At 46.9% G+C, this 22,793-nt stretch overlaps 1 protein-coding gene across 2 annotated transcripts in view; it reads right to left on the bottom strand.

Moving 5' to 3' along the window:
* EDARADD (EDAR associated via death domain) overlaps positions 1-21,894 on the bottom strand; it is an 86,979-nt gene extending 65,085 nt beyond the window's left edge. Inside the window, exons 1-3 of one of the 2 annotated variants that reach the window (XM_050770285.1) lie at positions 21,670-21,894; positions 7,372-7,430; positions 1,893-1,932 (exon numbers count right to left, since the gene is read on the bottom strand). In XM_050770285.1, the coding sequence (XP_050626242.1) occupies positions 1,893-1,932; positions 7,372-7,430; positions 21,670-21,730 (160 nt within the window). In that variant the 5' untranslated portion in view covers positions 21,731-21,894. Of the gene's footprint in view, positions 1-1,892; positions 1,933-7,371; positions 7,431-20,540; positions 20,989-21,669 lie in introns of those variants that run through there. The other variant, XM_050770296.1, reaches the window with a different exon arrangement.
* Between the last annotated feature and the right edge of the window lie 899 nt (positions 21,895-22,793).

Below are 22,793 nucleotides of genomic sequence, written 5' to 3'. Positions count from 1 at the left end.
CACAGCCTTTTTGGACAGAAAAGAAAGGACACTCTAATGGTGTCATTTCAGGGAGCAGGGAGAAGGGTCTGGGATAGTAGGGGGAGAAGAGGAGGAGAGCTTTGGCCAAACTCTGGACAGGTTGGCCCTGGGGATCTCCCTACAATTATCCACTACCATGAGAACTGCTGGGGAGACCCACGTTAGTGCATGCTGGGCAGGCCTACCCCTCCATGGTGACCAGGATGCCAGGTGCCCCTGCCATCTCTGAAACTAGTCAGATCTGATTATCCCCAACCTCACCCCATCCCACCCCTCGTCTCTGGGTTGTCAGCAGACTACAAGGTAGAGGCAACACTGTGACAACCAGCAGCCTGGCCTCCATAAAGGAACACAGGGCCCAGGTGAGGTGGGTGGCTCCCACCTGTAATCCCAGCACTTTGGGAGGCCAAGGCAGGTGGATCACCTGAAGTCAGGAGTTCAAGACCAGCTTGACCAACACGGTGAAACCCCGCCTCTACTAAAAATACAAAATTAGCCGGGTGTGGTGGTGGGCACCTATAATCCCAGCTACTTGGAAGGCTGAGGGAGGAGAATCGCTTGAACCTGGGAGGCGGAGGTTGCAGGAGCCAAGATGGCGCCATTGCACTTCAGCCTGGGCAACAAGAGTGAAACTCTGTCTCAAAAAAAAAAAAGGAACAGAGCCCTGCTGACCACCAGTAGGAGAGGTTATGGAAGGCTAGTGTAGTGTCTAGCCACCCCTATGGTCTGCACCATGCCTAAAGCATAAGTGTATGGGTTATCAAAGATAGCTTTTTTACTTTGCTTTTGGGCCTAACAAGCATCCCTCACCCCTTTGTCTAGCCACAGAACATTCTTTCCTAGACAAAGTGGTTTGGGCAAAATCCACTGTGTGACCCCGTCTCAAGGCTCAGACCTGGCCAATGTCTTCCATCCTCCCGACGACAATAGTTGACTTAAGGATGACCACATGACCTGAACTGCCCCAGTCACAATCATCTCTAAAATTGTGCTATCCGTGCTGGCGGAAAGGCTCCCTCTTCCTCCACCACCTTGAGAACACCATCTAAAGCAGGAGGCGCTAGGAATCATCTTTCCCTCCACGGGGGTGGGGGTGGGGGAAGCATCCTGCCCAAGAATGGAGCCAACATGGAACAAGACAGAGCCATGAGACTGAGAGACTCAACCTGACAGCCTCATTTAGTTGCTTGGATTCAGCAGGGTCCAAAGACCCCAAAGTCAGTGAGTTCCCACTTTTTTTTTTTTTTTTTGAGACGGAATTTCGCTCTTGCTTCCCAGGCTGGAGTGCAGGGGTGCAATCTTGGCTCACTGCAACCTCCACCTCCCAGGTTCAAGAGATTCTCCTGCCTTAGCCTCCTGAGTAGCTGGGATTATAGGCGCCTGCCACCATGCCCAGCTAATTTTTATATTTTTAATAGAGATGGGGCTTCATCATGTTTACCAGGCTGGTCTCGAACTCCTGACCTCAGACGATCCACCTGCCTCGGCCTCCCAAAGTGCAGGGATTACAGGTGTGAGCCACTGCACCTGGCCAGTTCCCACTTTTTAAACAAATTAGTGTTAGATTTCTCTCCCTTTGCAACCCAGAGTCCCGACTATCTTCATTTGATTCCTGTTAAAAACACCACAGGAATTTAATGCATAATGTGTTATGGAATAATTTACATTTTTTAATAAGAAAATTCATTTCTATTGCAAGGTTAAAAGATACGATTTTAAAAAAGAAAAAAGAATTAATTTCTGAGATAATCATGTCACAAGTCACTAGCTAATCTATGGGCATGTTTCTGCTTTACAATTTAAATAATGAAAAATTACGTCACAATATTAAAATCATCACACGTTCAAGTAGCTATTTTAACTGCACATACCTTTAGGGAGTTCCGTATCTTGAACGGGGTATTTGTCTGACTGCAGAAACCAACAAAAGAGGAGAGTTATTTTTAAATGCCATGTAAGATCAAAGTGAAAAGAAAGCTTTGTCTTGGGAAAGTTATGACTTCGATTAAAAACTTGAACATGTTTAGCCTCAAACTTATCAACTAGCCTCATCCATTGATTGTATTTATTCTCAGCTGACAGGAATGAAAGCAAGGTTGACAAGAGGTTAATGCTGGAACATGAAACAGAATAAGCTTTCCAAATTTCCACAGCTTGGACCACAAAACTACATTTCCTCTCTTTTGTGCAGTGCTAGCCTCCAGCAGCTGACAACTGAGGGGCATTTGTTGTCATGAATTCTGAGGACAGATGCCTTTCTCTCGCCGTTTCTGCAACAGTCATTGGGTTACGTGTTCTGGGCAGTACTCATCTATCGCAGAGCTCTGGCCTGGGTTGACTGAGACAGGATGATTCAAAAGATCCTTTTCTTACTGATTGCACAAAGCTCTAAAATTCAGCACAGTTCCTCAGTGTATCAGTTGAGAGTAATACTGTTACAGGAATTCAAAATAGCAAATGTTCTCACAATCACATATATTTCTTTTCATTTATTCATACTTCCATGCAGGTATCTAAAGTTCCGGAAACTTATTTCAGACTAAACAATGTAGCCATTTCTGAAACCGTCCATAAGGGGAATGAAAAGGAGCCTAATTTCCCAACCCTGTCCCCTAACCCCTGCTCGGCTCCCAACTCCACTCAGTCCCTGTCCTTCAGCCTGAACAAAATTACACCTCAACAATTTCCTGTAGGTCTCACCCATGTCTTCCTCTGAGAGAGGAGAGAAAGAAAGAAATGGAGAATCGAGGGTTTTGTTTTAAATGCCTTTCCTTGGAGTTTCTTTGGAGCTGGGCAATAAAGTTTCAGAACTTCTAGAAGCCTCCAACCTCAACCTCTCCTAACAAAAATAAATTAGTAAATAAAAGTTAATCACAAAGAATAGTCCTACAGTACTACCCCAGATCAAATTAGTTCTCATCATTCTATTCCCAAGACTGTGGAACACAAATCTGTACTAGAACATTTATCACTCTGTTTTAAAAAGAGGCTAGGCACGGTGGCTCATGCCTGTAATCCTAGCACTTTGGGAGGCAGAGGCAGGCGGATCACCTGAGGTCAGAAGTTCGAGATCAGCCTGGCCAACATGGTGAAACCCTATCTCTACTAAAAATACAAAGATTAGCTGGGCATGGTGGCTCATGCCTATAATCCCAGCTGCTCAGGAGGCTGAGGCACGAGAATTGCTTGAACCCGGGAGGTGGAGGTTGCAGTGAGCTGATATCGTGCCATCGCACTCCAGCCTGTGCAACAGAACAAGAGCTGGTCTAAAAAAAAAAAAAAAAAAAGTACTTATCTATTTCCTCAGATAGACTGAGTTTTTCCAGAGATGGAACTACAATCTGTGCATCCCCAGATTGTAACATAGTTTTAAGCAAACATCCACTGAAAGTCTGCATGGAAGACGGCACAAGCTGCTTGGAGCAAGCACAAAGCTCCTAGAGAGACTGACACTGGAGCTGGGCCTAGAGAATGGCCAAGAATTGGATGAACTGAGACGCAGCAGCAAAGTAGTTGCAGGTGGCAGGCATGGCAGGAGCAGGGACCAGGTGGCTGGAAGAGCTGAGGGTACAGAACTGAAACAGTTTGTTGGAGGTGGAGAGAGGAAGGTGGGATTAGATGAGAAATGATGAACCCAGTTTCCAAGAAAGACCAAGAAAGATAAGCAAAGGGATTTAGGTGGGATGCCCTTCTAGGTTCTCATGAAACTTGCTACCTGCCTTGCACCTCATGCACTTTGCATAAGGGAAGATGGTTCAACACAGTCTTGCAAGAAGTCAGACAAGCAGGCAATGACAATTCTCTGAGATAGCAAATAGGGATTGGGCTACGGAAAAGGGAGCACCTAAAGGTCCCAAGGCAAAGAAGGCTTCGTAGATCAGGGGGACACTTGAAGTGAGATGGGAAGAAGCACAGGAGTTCATTAGGTAAGGATGCAGGGAGATTTTCCTTGCCAGAGGGAACAGCATTATTGCTACCCTGGGAGGGTGGAAGGGCATGGCGTATGAAGAAGCACCACACAGCCACACAGGGCTGGGTCATCAGGCGAGCACTGGATGCTGAGGTAAGGCCGTGGAGGACCTCATCTCCCACGTCAAGGGGTATATACTAAATCCTGTACCCAGCGGGAATGCTGCGGGTTGGATTCTGTCTCCCAAACCAGATGTGTTGAAGTCCTCATCCCCAGTTCCTCAGAATATGACTTTATTTGCAAATAAGATAGTTGTAGAGGTAATTAGTTAAGTTATGAAGAAGGCAGGCCCTTGACCCAATATGATCAGTATCTTTAAAAGAAGAGATGAGGGCAGGGCGCGGTGGCTCACGCCTGTAATCCCAGCACTTTGGGAGGCCAAGGCGGGTGGATCACCTGAGATCAGGAGTACAAGACCAGCCCAGCCAACATGGTGAAACCCCATCTCTATGAAAAATACAAAAAATTAGCCAGGCCTGGTGGCAGGCGCCTGTAATCCCAGCTACTTGGGAGGCTGAGGCAGGAGAATCACTTGAACCCGGGTGGCGGAGGTTGCAGTGAGCTGTTGCATATTGCACTCCAGCCTAGGCGACAAGAGCAAAACTCAATCTCAAAAAAAAAAAAAAAAAAAAAAACCAAGAAGAAGAAGAGACAAGACACAAACACCCCAGGAGAAGATGGCCGTGTGCTAACAAAGTGAGAGAACGCAGTGATGCTCTATAAGCTGAGGAGCTTCCACGATGGCTGGCAACCACTACAAGCTAGAAGAGCCAAGGAAAGATTCTTTCCTGTGGGTCTCAGAGGGAGCATGGCTCTGAGGACGCCTTGATTTCAAGCTTCCAGCCTCCAGAACCATGAGCAAACACATTTCTGTTGTTTAAGCTGCCCAGTCTGTGGTATTTTATTGCAACAGCCCTAAGAAACTAGTACCAGGGACACTTTGGAAAGATCACTTTGTCCCCATCATGGAGAAGTAATTAGAGGTAGCCAAGCCCCAAGGTGAGCACAAGGAGATGACTCTAAGGGAGGGAAAGAAAACCTGCTATCAGGAAGTGAGCAGGATACCAGGCAGACCCGGATAGTCACAGGTGGGGGCAGCGGCAAGGGAAAGAAGGCAAACTGAATAACACGTTATAGAAACCAAACGCTTTAGTAGCAAGCTCCTCCAAAGACATAGGAGCCATGGCCACAGGGTTGTTCTTCGTTTCATTTTGATGAGAGTGAAGAGACTGAGAATTTTTCATAGGAATTTCCAGCAGGTATCAAAGCTTGACCCCCTATGCTGTCCACAATTTACCAAGCCAGGGGTAATTAAAGGACAGGAAATTAAACACCTCAGGTCCTCAAGACACCTAAGATTTAAAGACATTTGGTTGAATTATATGAAGTGTATTTTATGTCTCTGTAACTAAATTAGTTAACCAAAACTTTTTATGAGTTGGTAGATCCCATCCTTCGAGGATCTGGAACAGAAGGAATATGTCCTACACAATATGCCCATCACATATGCTGTGCTGTCAGAGGGCACTGCTTTGGCCCTGAGCAAGAGGCAGGGCTGGGCAGGAGAACAGGGCTCCGGTCTAGGTGGCTACACACTTCCATTAACTGTCCTTTCTGCATCTGTAGGATGGGGATACCTGCCCCACCATCTCAAGGGATGGTTGGGAGGCTGAAAAATAATGATGGCAGCCATAAAAAAGAATAAAATTCTTTTCTTTGGCCGTTCACAGTGGCTCATGCCTGTTATTCCAGCACTTTGGGAGGCTGAGGCGGGTGGATCATGAGGTCAGGAGATCGAGACCATCCTGGCTAACACGGTGAAACCCCATGTCTACTAAAAATACAAAAAAATTATCCAGGAGTGGTGGTGGGCGCCTGTAGTCCCAGCTACTCGGGAAGCTGAGGCAGGAGAATGGCGTGAACCCAGGAGGCAGAACTTGCAGTGAGCCGAGATCATGCCACTGCACTCCAGCCTGGGTGACAGAGCGAGACTCCATCTCAAAAAAAAAAAAAAAAAAAAAAAATTCTGTCCTTTGCAGCAACATGGATGCAGCTGGAAGCCATCATCCCAAGTGAAATAACTGAGAAACAGAAAATCAAATACTGCATGTTCTCACTTATAAGTGGGAGCTAAAGAATAGGTACACATGGACATAAAGATGGAAATAACAGACACTGGGGACTCCAAAAGGGGGGAGGGTGGAAAGGGGGCTCAGGGTTGAAAAATTACCTATTAGGTACAGCATTCACTATTTGGGTGATGGATTTACAAGAAGCCCAAACCTAACCATTATGCTATGTATCCACGTAACAAACGTGAGTATGTACCCATGGAATCTGAAATTAAAATGATGATAATAATAATAAAACCATTAAATGAATTCTAAAAAACCAATATGTGTGAAATCTTTGGGTAACCTTAAAGCAATAGCCTCAGAATGGTTATGGGAGGATGGGCAGAGGATGAGGCTCAGAAGCCAGCTGCTAGGATTAAACGCCCTAACTGAGGTAAATCCAGTAGCATGTGTCCATCTGGCATCCAGGCTGCTCCATTACCAAACCAGTAGTATTAAAAACAGGCCAGTGAAACCTCGTCTCTACTAAAAATACAAAAAATTGGCCAGGCGTGGTGGCGGCCGACTGTAGTCTCAGCTACTCAGTAGGCTGAGGCAGGAGAATGGCGTGAACCCGGGAAGCAGAGCTTGCAGTGAGCCGAGTTCGTGCCACTGCACTCCAGTCCGGGCGGCAGGGCAAGACTCCGTCTCAAAAAAAAAAAAAAAAAAAAAAAAAAACAGGCAAGTAGGCCGGGCACGGTGGCTCACATCTGTAATCCCAGCACTTTGGGAGGCTGAGGCGGGGGCGGATCAGCTGAGGTCAGGAGTTCGAGACCAGCCTGGTCAACCTGGTGAAACCCCGACTCTACTAAAAAGAAAAAATAATAATACAAAAATTAGCCAGGCATGGTGGCACACGCCTGTGGTCCCAGCTACTCAGGAGGCTGAGGCAGGAGAATCGCTTGAACCTGGGAGACAGAGATTGCAGTGAGCTGAGATTACGCCACTGCACTCCAGAGCAACACTCCGTCTAAAAAACAATAGTAATAAAATATAAAATAAAAAAAAAGGCAAGTAGACAAAGCCTTCACATAATTTAATATCACCTACAACATGTGCAAAACAAGAACAGAATCTAATGCCATTTTTAGCCAACCCAGAGTTTATTATTATCACATACACCAGATAAAGCAGTTTATCTTAGAAAAATCTTACTTTGGGCTTTCTGATGCACATGTAAATACAGAGTAATAAAAATATAAAGAAGTAACAAAGAAGAAAAGCAAAACAATAATTATCACCATTAGCGTAAAATTTGTAACCTACCGTGTTAAAGGACAAAGTGCTAGGGTCTGTGTCTTCCACTGGTTCCTGTGCCATATGATCTGTAAAAGAAACAAACACAGAACAAAAACAAATAGAGCACCTTTGCTTTCATTTAAAACCACAAATTAGTCCTTTGATAACTGTCTCTTACAGAGGCAAGTAATTTTACTTAGGCTGAAGAAAACTTTACTTTTTTTTTTTTTTTTTTTTTTTTAGAAATAGGGTCGGCCGGGCACGGTGGTTCATGCCTGTAATCCCAGCACTTTGGAAGGCCGAGGTGGGTGGATCACCTGAGGTCAGGAGTTCAAGACCAGCCTGGCCAACATGGTGAAACCCCGTCTCTACTAAAAAATAAAATAAAATAAAAATATAAAAATTAGCCTGGCGTGGTGATGGGCACCTGCAATCCCAGCTACCCGGGAGGCTGAGGCAGGAGAACTGCTTGAACCCAGGAATCGGAGGTTGCAGTGAGCCGACACAGTGCCACTGTACTCCAGCCTAGGAGACAGAGTGAGACTCTATCTCAAAAAAAAAAAGAAAGAAAAGAAAGAAAAAAGAAATAGGGTCTTGCTCTGTAGCCCAGGCTGGAGTACAGTCAGTGGCACAATCATAGCTCACTATAACCTCGAGCTCCCGGCTTCAAGCGATCCTCCCACCTCAGCCTCCCAAAGCACTGGGATTACAGGCATGAGACACCGCACCCGGCCTGAAAGCCTTACTTCCAATTATTAGTTGAGACAAAATAAGGAGGAACAGATTCAGATTGCATCAACAAAGAGATTAATAAAAAGAAACTATAGGCTAGATGCAGTGGCTCATGCCTGTAATCCCAGCACTTTGGGAGGCCAAGCCAGGCTGATCACCTGGGGTCAGGAGTTTGAGATCAGCCTGGTCCAACACAGGGAAACCCCATCTCTACTAAAAATACAAAAATTAGCCCGGCACAGTGGTGTGCACCTATAGTCCCAGCTACTTAGAAGGCTGAGGCACGAGAATTGCTTGAACCTGGGAGGTGCAGGTTGCAGTGAGCTGAGATCACACAACTGCACTCCAGCCTGGGCGACAGAGTAAAACTCCATCTCAAAAAAAAAAAAAATTTAATTAATTAAAAATATTAAAAAATAACTATATAAAAAACCCCACCATATTTTGGAACAGGTTAACTATAAATATCTTCAAATACCCAGAGTTACAAACAACCACAAACTATACAGGCATGATATTAATGACCCTCTTGCCTACTGCATTTGACACTACCTTCAGCAGGAATTATTCCATTCTGAATCTACTTCTTTCCTGATTTCCTGTTCTGCTGCAACTCATTTTTATTAATCTTCTGAATGTTGTTTACGTGAGCCAATCAAGCAAAAAACTTACAGTTTTTTAAATCAAAAATAAACTTGATTTCTCAATATTTCATTTCTGATACTTTACCACTTGTTGCATTTAAGGAATTTAATGGGGAAATACAGAAAAAGGCACAGACCTCAGTCAGAACCTAATTAGTACAAATTAGAAAAGTTTCCAACCTCCAAAATGCTTTGTAAGACATCTGCCAGAGAGCTGTCTCAATAAATAATCAAACCTATTTGCATGGGATCCTCTAGATTTGTGCAGCGCACAACCTGCAGTACCCTAAGTGGCAGTCATGGGCCCGCCAAGCGTCAACGTTCACTTTTGATCCAAATCCTCATTAAGCACATATTGCAGACTAGGAATTAGATCCTGGGAATGCCTTTGGGTATCCAAATAAGCACACCAGGACAATTTGTCAAGATAATAATTCGTGTGTGTTCTTCCTAGGTGTTTCCCTGCTGAGAATGTGTCTGAACTTTCCGTAATTTCTTCACCCTGCAGGTGTGGATAATGCCCAAAGAAGCTTCGAGAAGGCAACATCTCTTTGTTTTATGACAGCCTCCGGTCACTGAAGAGAAGTAGGGATGAATGGAGAGAGCCTCTGGCAGTGCCTCCCATGAGCAGGGCACAGACATCTGCAGAGCACGAAGGAGGCAAGACTGCATCAGAGACAGCACAGAGCAGCCTAACCCCCGGGGACCGCGGCCTAGCCCCAGCAAAGAGACCTGTGCCCTGTGTCCAGCACAGAAACAGAGGGCTGCTGGGTCTCAAGGGACTTCTCAGGCCTGGATCATGAGACAGCAATGCCTCCCTGATGCGCTAAAAATTTGAGGTCCTTTCCTAGTTTTCCCAGCACCCCACGAACCCCTCAGATTACTGGGTGGCCCTGAGGGACAGGGCCCCAATTCTGACTGAAGTGGGATTTCCTGCCAGTCCAGGGCAATACACACTCAGACTTGGATTTAAATGGATAGAAAGAAAATGAAAAACAAATTGTGCTACTAATGCCTCTCGGAGATGGCAGAACTCTTACCGCCCAAGCAACAAGTAATGACACAGAGCCCTTAGTGCTAAGGCAGTGGCAGTGCAGGACAACCAGGGGACACCCAGAACCAGCACTCGAAGCCTGGGGAGCTCCCAGAGAGAGGAGGAGGGGCAGGAGAAGAGCCTGCAGAGGGCCTGAGGGCTGAGTGTGGAAGGATGAGTTGACGTGGTAGAGAGGGAAAAGCATTCCAGGAAGAGGGAATAGCACAGGCGTAGAGAAGACAGAGAACATGACACATTAATGTACAATCACAGGGCAGACCATGTATATGACGGTGGTCCCATAAAGATTAGATCACTATCTTCTCACCCTACCTTTTCCATGTTGAGATATGTTTAGACACACAAACAGCACTGCATTACAACTGCCTACTGTATTCAGGATGGTCCCATGCTGTGCAGGTATGCAGCCCAGGAGCAGTGGGCTGCACCATACAGCCCAGGAGTGTTGTAGGTTACACCATGAAGGTTTGTGTAAGTGCACTCTGTGATGCTCACACAACTATGAAACCATCTAGTGACGCATTTCTCACAGTGTATCCCTGTTGTTAAGTGACATATGACGATACTTCAAATGAGTCCTTATAGCCAGACACACGTGCATTCAGTTTTCCAGTTTTTCCTTCCCATCCTTCTCACACGCTGGTTCCTAGCTGGGGAGGGGGTGGTAGAAGCCACCACAAAATAGCCCAGAGTCCCTTCTCCCTCGTCCTGTCACAGCCTAGTCTCACATATTTCATCTTCACTGAAGTGTACTGGAGGACATGCTTTAAAATGCCATCCTGCTAGGAGTGTGGCTTGTTAATAGGCATCAACACAGTGAAATTTCAGGTAAATGGGTTTGGAATGCTGAGGCTGGGGTGAGGCTGGGGGCTTTTAAATGCCCCTGACACCATCCTCTGCAAACAATGCCCGCTGTGTCCAGGACAAGTTAATCTTGTTTCCCACAGGAAAATTAGAATGAGCAGGAAAAAAGAGAGAAAGAAAGAAAGAAAGAAGAGAAGAAGGAGAAGAGAAGAAGAAGGAAGAAGAAGGAAGAAAGAGAAAGAGAGAAAGAGAAAGAAAGAAAGAAAGAAAGAAGAGAAAGAAAGAAAGAAAAGAAAGAAAGAAAGAAAAAAAGAAAAAAAAGAAAAAAGAAAGAAAAAGAAAAAGAAAGAAAGAAAGAAAGAAAGAAAGAAAGAAAGAAAGAAAGAAAGAAAGAAAGAAAGAAAGAAAAACATAAAAGAGGAAAATGCAGTAGATCGCTGGGAAAGGCAGAGCCACAAAAAAAGCATCATTGAGGACACACACAGGACAGTTAAAAGCAAGGAAGGACCGGTCCTCACTGGCACATCACTAAGAGCTGGCAGTCTGGCCTTGAACAAATCTAGTGCTGTGGCCTTGGACAAGCCTAGAGGTGTGACCTTGGAGAAGTCACGTAAGCTTTCTAAGCCTCGGGCTCTTCCTCTGCACCATGAGGAGTCCTGGGTCTCTGGATCCCACACTCAGCTTACTACCATTATTCTGGATTTGGGAACCACCTGGGTAGGTGAATTTCAACTCCCCTCAGACTCTGACCGAGTTCTGTGAGATCCTGGGGCCTGCGTTGGAGGGTTATGAAGCTAACAAGATAGAGACAGAAGACAACATAGGCTTGGAGGCACAAAGTCTCTTGCTTTGGCTGACATCTCAGAATAAATGGAACTTAAGAAGACAAAGACACAGAGAATTTAGGTTTTTTTGTTTTCTGAAGCACAACAATGAAGTGAGAGGGGAACGGGGAAAGGCACTACTTTTAGAACAGGTATTAGAGGCATTTTCAGGTCTTTTTTAAAAAATTAATTAGTTAATTTTTTTTTCTTTTGAGATGGGGTCTCACTCTGTCGCCCAGGCTGGAGTGCAGTGGCATGATCTCGGCTCACTGCAACCTCCGCCTCCTGAGTTCAAGCGATTCTCCTGCCTCAGCCTCCTGAGTAGCTGGGATTACAGGCACCCACCACCACGACTGATACATGTTTGCATTTTTAGTAGAGACAGGGTTTCCCCATGTTGGACCAGGCTGGTCTCAAACTCCTGACTTCAGATGATCCACCCGCCTCAGCCTCCCAAAGTGCTGGGATTACAGGTATGAGCCACTGCGCCCAGCATTTTTTTTTTTTTTTTTTTTTTTTTTTTTGAGATGGTGTCTCGCAGTGTCACTCAGGCTGGAGGGCTGTGGTGTGATCACTGCTTACTGCAGCCCCAACCTCCCAAGCACAAGCAATCCTCCCACCTCAGCTTCCCAAGTAGCTGGGACCACAGGCACACATCACCACACCCAGCTAATTTATGGGGGATTTTGTCTTTGTTTTTTGTAGAGACAGGGTCTCGCTATGTTGCCCAGGCTAGTCAGGTCTTTTATTATTTTCCTTCTTGTGGTTCTGACTTTATCAACCTTTGCCTTATATTAAGCTGTGGATTAAGTTCTTATATACGTGTTATTGCCATAAATGCTCACAGACCCAGGCCCACGGTGGCGCCCCATGCACTCTATCTGGTACTGCACCTTCTCCCTGGCCTGTTTGAGATCACGCCAGACTCCTTTTGTTCTCACAGGTCCAGATGGGTGTGTGTACCAGGGAAGTTATTCCCAGGAGAGCAGAGCCGGGTTATTTGAGACTGATCCAGATGTGGAAAGTTGCCCTAAGGTCTTTCTTAGGGCCTTGGAGTTGCATGTTTACAATACTATTAAGTATAAAATCAAATCATTTATCTAGAAGCTTTAAAATGTTTGTTTTTCCCAGCTCCCGCCTAACAGCAGGCTGAGCCTTCAGGCAAGGCTCTGATATCTGATGGGACATGGCTCAGAGGAGCCCCAAACAGAAGCGGGGCTAGAGCCCGGCGGAGACAAGACCAGTGGCTTTGCCAGGGCCGGGTGCAGGATCCGTCCCCTGCTCGTGGCTGCCATCTTATGCCGGGCTGTGTTTTTCTGCCAAAGCTGCCTGGGCTCCCCTGGGTCGGTGACTCTGCACAAGGCTCAGATCACCTCAAATTAGCTGGTAACTGACTGATGGGGATATCTCTGCCAGCAGTAAGATTGAGGTTTAACTCCCTCAAGCATATTCTGGAAAGTTCCTCAAAAGGCATGAGAGAAACCTGGTGAACTGATGCATCAGGGCTGGCGAGGGCACCTGGCCTGGCTCACAGAGGCTGCAGGTGAGAGCAGGCAGGGCAGGCTGCACACTCATTTTCTTTCTGTGGGCCCTAAATGCCTAACTTAAACCTCAGGAGGTAAACAGAGCACCTCTACATCCCCTTCCTGCTTTAAAAGTCCATGAGTGGTGAGTAGTAGTAGCCATAAGGGTCAAAGAGCACCTCCAAGCTGAAAGTTCACAATTAAACTTTCAAAGCTCTCACTTTGAAAAGTTCGAAAAGCTGTCCAGGCGTGGTGGCTCATGTCTGTAATCCCAGCACTTTGGAAGGCCAGGGCGGGTGGATCACTTGAAGTCAGGAGTTCGAGACCTGGCCAACCTGGTGAAACCCCATCTCTACTAAAAATACAAAAATTAGCCAGGCATAGTGGCGCATGCCTGTAATCTACTAGAGAGGCTGAGGCAGGAAAATCGCTTGAACCTGGGAGGTGGAGGTTTCGGTGAGCCAAGATCTCACCACTGCACTCCAGCCTGGGCAATAGAGTGAGACTCTGTCTCAAAAAAAAAGAAAATAAAAGAAAAGTCTGAAAAGCTTAAAAGCTTCCCTAGTGTCTGCTCTGCATGGCACGGCTTACTCACAGTCTCAGCTAAGCCTTACAGTAACCCCGAGGAAGGCATTAGACATCCCCTTTTCACACATTGAGTACCCAAGATCATAGGGTGGGTGGTAAGTGGAAAAGCCAGAATTTGTATCTGGGACTTTCTGGCTTCATAATCTGCCTGTTTTCCAGTATAATCAGGTTCTAGAAGTGCCTCATGGCCAGATGTGGTGGCTGACATCTGTAGTCCCAGCACTTTGGGAAGCCAAGGTGGGAGGATTGCTTGAGTTCAGGATGCTTGAGAACAGCCTGGGCAACATAGTGAGACCCCATCTCTACTTATTTAAAATAATAAAAAATAAAATAAAAATTTTGAGATAGGGTTTCACTCTCTCACCCAGGCTGGAGTGCAGTTGCTTAATCACAGCTCAGTGCAGCCTCCACCTCCTGGGCTCAAGCAATCCTCCCACCTCCTCCTGAGTAGCTAGGACTACAGGCATGCGCTGTCACATCTGGCTAATTTATTTTTATTTTTGTAGAGATGGGGGTCTCACTATGTTACCCAGACTGGTTTCAAACTCCTGAACCTGCCTTGGCTTCCCAAGGATTATAGGCATGAGCCACCATGCCTGGCCAATAAAATAAAATTTAAAATAGAAGTGGGCTGGGCACGGTGGCTCATGCCTGTAATCCCAGCACTTCGGGAGGCCGAGACGGGCGGATTACGAGGTCAGGAGATCGAGACCATTCTGGCTAACACAGTGAAACCCCATCTCTACTAAAAAATACAAAAACTAGCCTGGTGAGGTGGCGGGCGCCTGTAGTCCCAGCTACTCAGGAGGCTGAGGCAGGAGAATAGCATAAACCCGGGAGGTGGAGCTTGCAGTGAGCTGAGATCTGGCCACTGCACTCCAGCTTGGGTGACAGAGCGAGACTCCATCTCAAAAAAAAAATAAAAATAAAAAAACTAACTGGGCATGGTGATGGATGCCTGTAATCTCAGCTACTCAGGAAGCTGAGGCAGGAGAATCGCTTGAACCCGGGAGGTAGAGCTTGCAGTGAGCTGAGACTGCACTATCACACTCCAGCCTGGGCAACAAGAGCGAAACTTCGTCTCAAAATAAAACAGAAGTGGTTCATGCACTGACCACCTGACAGACTCTCTTGAGAAGGTGAGTGTCTGTGTGTCCCATTTCCCCTTTTTATATGGGCACCAATCATATTGGTTTAGAGCCCACTTTGATGACTTCATTTTGACTTGGTTACCGCTGGAAAAACTCTGTTTCCAAAGAAAGTTAAATTCTGAGGTACTGGGAATTCTGACTTCAACATATCTTTTTAGAGGGACACAATTCAACCCCTAACAGTTCACACTCCGCCCCCTGCCCATCCTTTCCACATGCAGAATCTATTTGCCTCCTCCCGACATCCCCAAAAGCATTAATCATTCCAGCATCCACTCTAAATCCCAAATCTCATCACTCATCTTCAACTCAAAGACTCAAATCTCATCATCTACCAAATCAGAGCCTTTTCAGGAATGCTAGGAAACAGGTACTGTATGCAACAGCCTCTCCAGAAAGAATCCTCAGCACATAACCCGAAACAGACACTGGGGAGGTGGCCGAGGACTGCACTGCCGCATTCTGACATCAGATAGTGGTGAATGGTTCCTAGAGACGGTTTCTCAAAGGAAGTTCAAACATCTCTAAAGATGTCCTTTCAGAGAAAACAAAGAAGGAAGTATGTCAGGACTTCCTGGGGTTCCCAAGCATCCTGAGCCAGAAAAACGCAGTCACTGTGCTTTCTAGTGAAGAATTACAGGCAATTCTTCGAACGTGTGATTGCAGGATTAATTTCTTTCTCATTTGTTATTTGTTTTGTACCATAGCTTTTTTTTTTTTTTTTTTTTTAGACATTCTTGCTCTGTCACCCAGGCTGGAGTGCAGTAGTGCGATCCCAGCTCACAGCAACCTCTGCCTCCTGAGTTCAAGTGATTCTCCTGCCTCAGCCTCCCCTATAGCTGAGATCACAGGTGCCTACCACCACGCCCGGCTAATTTTTGTATTTTTGTTAGACATGGGGTTTCGCCATGTTGGCCAGCCTGGTTCTGGAACTCCTGACCTCATGCGATCCACCTGCCTCAGCCCCTAAAGTGCTGAGATTATAGGCGTGAGCCACCACTCCCAGCCATAACTTTTCTTTTGACTGCTATTGTCATTATTGGATATAAAAAAGGCTTGGAGGTGGGGCGTGGTGGCTCACTCCTGTAATCCCAGCACTTTGGGAGGCAGAGGCAGGCAGATTGCTTGAGCTCAGGAAATTGCTTAGGCAACATGGCGAGACTCCATCTCTACTCACAACACACACACACACACACAAAAGTCAGGTGTGGTGGTATGAGCCTGTGGTCCCAGCTACTCAGGAGGCTGAGGTGGGAGGATTGCTTGAGCCCAGGAGATGGAAGTTGCAATGAGCCAAGATCGCGTCACTGCATTCCAGCCTGATTGCAGAGCGATACAAAAAAACAAAAGGAAGAGAAATGAAGTGAGAATTGGGAAAACCCACACGGAGGAGAAAGAGAGGGCAGAAGGAGCAGAGAAGGGAAAACCACAGATTGCCATCCCTCTCTTTGGTGTATCTGCAGAAAGAATTGGCTGGTCCAGCTTTGCATATATGAGTGCTCCAGGAAGTGGTTTACCCTTTAGTCCTGGGTACTGCCCCCAATGCCATGGGAGGGTAGGCTTGCCACCTTGGACCCATCGAAGCCCACAGGAGGGGCTGTGGGAGGTGAAGTGCCACCACTGGGGCTGTCCTGAGTTGGTGGCCCAGGGCCGGGGTTCCCCCAGGAAACAGCCCTGTGCTGTGGAGTCTCAGAACAAAGGGAGAATGTGCTCTCTTGCAGTGCTCTGTGGCCATTGGCACTTGCCTTACTGTAACGAAGCAAGGAATTGTGCCACCTTTGACCCAGACCTTCAAAGCCCGGTTGTTTGTTTCTGTCTTTAAAATCTATCTGTATGAACAATCAAGAATAACCAGATTTTACACACATTTGACAGACATATCTGGCTCATCCAGTGCGAGACTGTTTCTTAGTGGAAGAGACACAGGGTGATAGCTACACTGTAACCACCATCATTGTTTTCCTTCCATGTGACTGTGAGTCTTGTGAATTTTCTCAATGTAAAAAGTCACTTTTAAAATTAACTCATGGCCAGGGCATGGTGGCTCACGCCTATAATCCCAGCACTTTGGGAAGCTGAGGCAGGCAGATCACTTGAGGTCAGGGGTTCCAGACCAGCCTGGCCAACATGGTGAAATCCTATCTCTACTGAAAAAGAAATACAAAAATTAGCCGGGTGTGGTGGCACACCCCTGTAATCCGAGCTACTTGGGAGGCTGAGGTAGGAGAATCACTTGAACCCAGGAGGTGGAGGTTGCAGTGAGCCAAGATCACACCATTGCACTCCAGCCTGGGCGACAGAGTGAGACTCTGTCTCAAAAATAAATAAATAAGTAAATAATAAAAAATAAATAAAACTAACTCATAATATAGTATAATCATATACATACTTTTGTTATATGCATGTGGATATACAAAACATCTTACTTTAACTTTACAAAGAAAACTTGGTTAATACGGCTAACTCGATGAATAAGTTCCTAAAATGCCAATGTGGGAAGAGCTTTTTTTCCCCCCAACTCTTTAAAGGGCCTGTGGTTAAATTTTATAATCTTCCTTCACTCACTCAGGCGGTATGCCCAGGGCTTACTATGTGCGGAGTACTGTGCTGAGTGTCAGGGAGAGCTACCACACAGACATGGCCTCTGGCCACGAGTTTATGGCCTACTGGAAATAGCCACAGTGGCCAAATCATCACAGCTAGAAATGGTGACAGGTGCCAGAAATGAAAGGTACAGGGTTTGCTGAGCGTGTATAACATCGGGCTGGATCTGGGTGACCTATGAGCTGAAATCTGGAGGTTAAGTAGAAGGAGACGGGTGAATGGAGGATGGGGTGAGGGTTGGAATGCAGGGGGCCTTCCAGGCCGCAGGAACAAAATTTGCAGAGGCCAGGAGGTGTGAGGGTGCAAGAGGCTTCAAGGAAATGAAGGGAGGCAGCACAGCCGTGTGCAGAGAGCAGGGGTTAAGCTAGGTGTCAGGTGAGGCAGGCGAAGGAATAGGTAGGGATTGATTGTACAGAGTGTGGAAGCCTCAAGGACTGAGGATCTGTCGGAAAGTGTTGGAAAGCCAGCACCGGATTCAAAGTCAGCACAGAAAAATGGCAGAATCTGATTTGTTTTTAAAAGATGACTGGCTGAGCACAGTGGTTCACAACAGTAATCCCAGCACTCTGGGAGGCCAAGGTGGGTGGATCACTTGAGGTCAGGAGTTCGAGACCAGCCTAAAAATACAAAAAATTAGCCAGGCGTGGTGGTGTGTACCTGTAATACCAGTTACTTGGGAGGCTGAGACAGGAGAATCTCTTGAACCCGGGAGGCAGAGGTTGCAGTGAGTGGGGATCATGCCACTGCACTCCAGCCTGGGTGACAGAGTGAGGCTCCGTCTTGAAAAATAATAATAATAAAAATAAAATAAAAGATGACCCTGGCCACCTTTTGCAGAATACGTTACCAGAAGGCAAGAGTGGGTGTGAAAACCTAAGTTGGAACGGTGTGAAAACACCAGGCGGGAGAGGAAGGTGGGAAATCAGGCAAGAGAGTATGGTAACTTGGTCTGGGGTAAAGCGAGCTCAAGATATGGGCACCATCTATGGTTTCATTACAGAAATAGGAGTAAGGGGGTGTCTCCTGTGGGCTGCAGAAATGAAACAATATGTTAGGAAGGGGAAATTGGGGTGTGTGTATGCCTGTGTTTAAATGGAGGAGTGCTCATTTTATAGACAGAATAGAGTCCCAGAGTGGGAATGGACATTTGGATCATCTTTCGGATGGTCAAATATGTTCTTCGGCATCCTCTGCCAACTGGTGGGGAGCTCTCACCCTCAGAAGGCCTCCTTTCTCTTTGTGGGAAGCCCAAATCCATCTCTCTCTAAAGTTTTCACCGACAGGTTTGGGTTCTACCTCTTAAAGTCAAAGAGACAGATTATTTCCACATGACTCCCTCTTACCATCATATCCTCCGTCCATCATATCCTCTACTCCTCCACATGTTCTGGGATTTTGAAATCCCTTTGTTCCACGTTGCCCATTTGTTCCAGGTTGTGCGCATCCATTTTGGCTGGACCAGGCAGACTAAGAATACCATCTTGGGAAATCTGGAACCTGTAGCTTTTTTTTTTGAGGTACAGGTTTTTGCTCTGTCGCCCAGGCTGGAGTGCAGTGGCTCAATCACAGCTTACTGAAGCCTCGACCTCCTGGACTCAAGCAATCCTCCTGCCTCAGCCTCCCGAGTAGCTGGGACAATAGGCATGCACTGCCACATTTGGCTAATTTTTCTATTTTTTGTAGAGTCAGTGTCTCACTATGTTGCCAAGGCTGATCTCAAACTCCTGGCCTGAAGCAATCCTCTTGCCTCAGCCTCCCAAAGTGCTGGCATTACAGGCCGGAGCCACTGCACCCAACCACTGAGCTTTTTATACACTGTGGTCACTGCTGAGCTGTTTTCCAACCCCTATCTTACCTGGTAGTGTCGATTTAGGGGGGGGCCCAAGTAGATTTTACATTTTATCTCTATTCAGTGTGTCTCTCTCAAGATCTTTTTGAATCCCCCACCACATACACCCACAATGATCATTTAATGAGATCTGAGGCCACTGTTAGTGAAATCTAGCCGAAAACATCCCTGGGCACCTTGTCAATTCGGTTCTCAGAAGAGGAGATGGATGCTAGGGTAGGAGTGGAGTGGGATGGGGCGGTACGAGGGTTTCTCCCTTTGTTTCCCCTTCTATTTTTTCAAATAACAGGTATGGGGATGGGGAATAATATCTAGACAATGTATTTATTTTCTGCATCCAATTGATAAAATGTTTACCAAACCCCACTTTAAAAAAAAAAAAGGTAGATCTTTCTTTGAAGTTTCCAAGAAACGCCCCCAAACCCAGCCATCACAATGCCAACTTAGTTGTTGGGTGTAGTATTCTGACCACCTGCAGACACACTGTCTTATTCTAACTGCTGAAGCCACAATTTAAGGATGGAACATTCAAACTCGGCCCCTGCCCAAGCTCAAGAAATGAAATAAGAAACGCATTTATCTAGACGGTTATATCAGGTTCTACGTAACTCTCTTCAGTGTTTCCAACCTCGACGAAACCAAGTAAAGCCCCAGTGTACTCCGAGGGATAGATCATTCATTCACTTGTGTGTTCAAGAAACACCCACGGAGGTCACCGTCTAGGTTATAGGAGAGCGCAAAGAGAGAACTCCAGGAAAGTGAGGTCTGGGACGGATTTTAGATTCACATGAGAGAAAAGAGAAAAATCTCCACTCTGACCTCGGGTACCAACACACAGTATTTTAAAATAGAGACAGAACTAGAGGCCATTCTAATCACAGATGGGATCCCACAGGTGGGATCTGCCTCTCCATTCTGCGGAAACTATCTGATGAAATAGCTCCGAGGGCCAATGTTTAGACAGACAAAACCATTTCATCCAAGTGCACTGGGGGTGAGGAAGAGGAGTAATGAGAAGGCATGTGAGCGGAGAGAAAAGAAAAAGCCCGGGAGGGGAAAACGAAATCCACCCCCTTGCGCTCATTTCTGCCAGAGGTTTGCAGGACGTGTCTCAACCTGGCATCCCGAGTCCAGAACAAAAGCCACGGGGGATGCGGCGTGGGCAGGGGGAAGGCGCTCAGTGGGTGACGCGGGGCAAGGGCCGTGGCGAGCGCGGGAGGGGCGGTCAGCAGCCGCTCGCGGGGTTGGACTAGGAGCCCCGTGAGACCCCGGGTCTGGCGCCTGGGTTGGGGGTGGTTCCCGGGCGTCCTTCGGGGGTCGCCAAGGCCCGGCCTCGATAGCCCTGCGGCTGCTGCGAGCGTCTCCCGAGCTCCCGCCCCGCGGTGCCCGCTCCAGGTGCGGGCGCGGCGCTGTGTCCCTTTACCTGCGCGGAGAGGGTCGTCCGGTGAAGCCATGGGGGCGGGCTAGGGGCAAACGAGTGTCCAAGCGGGGCTGGCCGGCCTCCGGGGGTGAAAACTCCTGCGGTTCCGACGCGCCTGCAGCAAACCGCGGCTCTGCGCGCCCCTGCCCTCCTCCGCCTTCCCCCCCCCGCCTCCTTCTTCTCCTCCTTCGCTTCTTCCACGAGCTCACTTCCTGCTTTGGCAATCAGCAAAGCCCCTTCGCTGTGCGTCCCTCGGTACCTCCCTCCGGAGGCGCGGGGCGGGAGCCGGGGTGCCGCGACCCGGGGCTGGGACGCAAGGCGGGGCCGCGAGTGTCCCGGGCGTCCCCAACGCCCGGAGCGCGCGTCCTGCCCGGTGCCCACGTCCCCCTGGGCGCGTCCTAGCGGGGGGCTGACACGACTGCCGCCCGGACAGACCGCGGGAGAAGGACTGGCCTTAAGAAACGGCTGCAGTCGCGGGTCGCTTTCCCGGCTCCCTAATCACGCCCTCAGCTGAGACACCAGAACTCCCCTTACACAGGCCTGGGCCGAGATGCCCGCCGGCGAGCTGATATTTAGACAATTTCCTGATCTTTAAGCAGACTCTGCCGCTGCATGATGGCACACGCTGGTACTTTCCATTTTGATTTTTCTTTGGCATTAGTTACTATATGACCTCCAGGGTGAGTGCTGCACAAAAGGAGTGAAAACAAGTGGCCCGATACACACTCACAGCCTCCCTAGAAAAAACAGCTTCGGGTTCTCTCGGAAAGGATGGCTTCAAATATTTAAAATATTACGTTTAAGTGGGGTTTTATACCCATTACTTAAGGGGGAACACGTTGGAATTGGTTATGAAGAATATATTTAAGATTGCTATATTTTAACTAAAACTATCATCCATCATAAGTCTATTATAGGAAGGCGACGGGCATTTTAAATTAAATAGGAATCTTTGAAGAGCTCTAATCTTTCTCTGCCTTCGCACATAAGAACAGAAAGATAAAAGTTGGCTCGAAAAAGATAATAACACATTATTTAGTGTATAATATATCCGAAAATTATCATAAATAAGCAACCTCTGGCTAAAAACTCAGCTCTGAGAAATCCAGGAAGACAGCAAATGCCCACATACCGTCTTGGTGACCAGGAGCTTTAGTGCCTCTCCCCATCTGTTTAGTCTTCCTGAGGCCCATGGCAATCTTGAGCTTGGCTTCTTATTCTCTGGAGTTTGCCATGGAAGAAGCAAGAGGTTCCAAGAAGATGCTCGCTGGTTGTCTAGCCAGAGTCAAACCTTCTAGATGAAAGCTCTCTGGGGGAATTTGTGGGTGGGAGGATAAACTTCCTTTTGGTCTGCCTTCGGATAGGAAGGGAAATTTTTTTAAAGGGTATTTTATCTTAGAATCGATTTGGAGGTTTGTTTGTGGTTCTTTCTGTACTTCTCATGAAGATGGAATTATTCTGACGTTGGCCGTCAGGAAACACTAAGTGAGCTTGTTAGCAGCCCAACTTCAAGCATTGCTCTAGAGCTGGTTTGCTTTTTGAAACTCTGAACTGTAATTCATCTTTTTATCATACCCATTCTGCATTATATCAAATAGAAGATGGGCGGTATATTTTAAGTTTGTTTGTTTGTTTGTTTGTTTTTAAGGAAGATTGACTAGTTATGTAGGTTACTATTCCCTTTCATTTTCCTTTCCTTGTGCCTCCTTTCCTATGAATTGCAACGATCCCTATCATTACCTTTATTTTTCCCATGTGCTTTGCGAACTATAAAGTATGATACAAATGGGTGCTATTGTTGTTTTGCACTTTACAAAAAAAGTAATTTAAAACTGATTCTCATTCACCAGAGTTCCCATACAATCAATTTGCTGTCATAATATGTCCTTCGACTTTTATTTCTCTTGCTGTCCAAGAGTGTTTTAAACCTTACTGTTGAAAATAGACATTTTTGGGTTGGGCGTAGTGGCTTACACCTGTAATCCCAGCACTTTGGGAGGCCGAGGCAGGCAGATCATCTGAGGTCAGGAGTTCGAGGCCAGCCTGGCCAATGTGATGAAACCCTGCCTCTACTAAAAATACAAAAAAACTTAGCTGGACATGGTGGCACATGCCTGTAGTCCCAGCCACTCAGGAGGCGGAGGCAGAAGAATTTGCTTGTACCCGGGAGGTGGAGGTTGCAGTGAGCTAAGATTGTACCATGGCACTCTGGCCTGGGCAACAGAGTGAGATTCTGTCTCAAAAAAAAAAAAAAAA

This window comes from Macaca thibetana, chromosome 1 (assembly GCF_024542745.1).
Source record: "Macaca thibetana thibetana isolate TM-01 chromosome 1, ASM2454274v1, whole genome shotgun sequence".
NCBI classification, from domain to species: domain Eukaryota; kingdom Metazoa; phylum Chordata; class Mammalia; order Primates; family Cercopithecidae; genus Macaca; species Macaca thibetana.
Note: the sequence above shows the minus strand (reverse complement) of the source record. Positions and strands in the feature narration are given on the sequence as shown.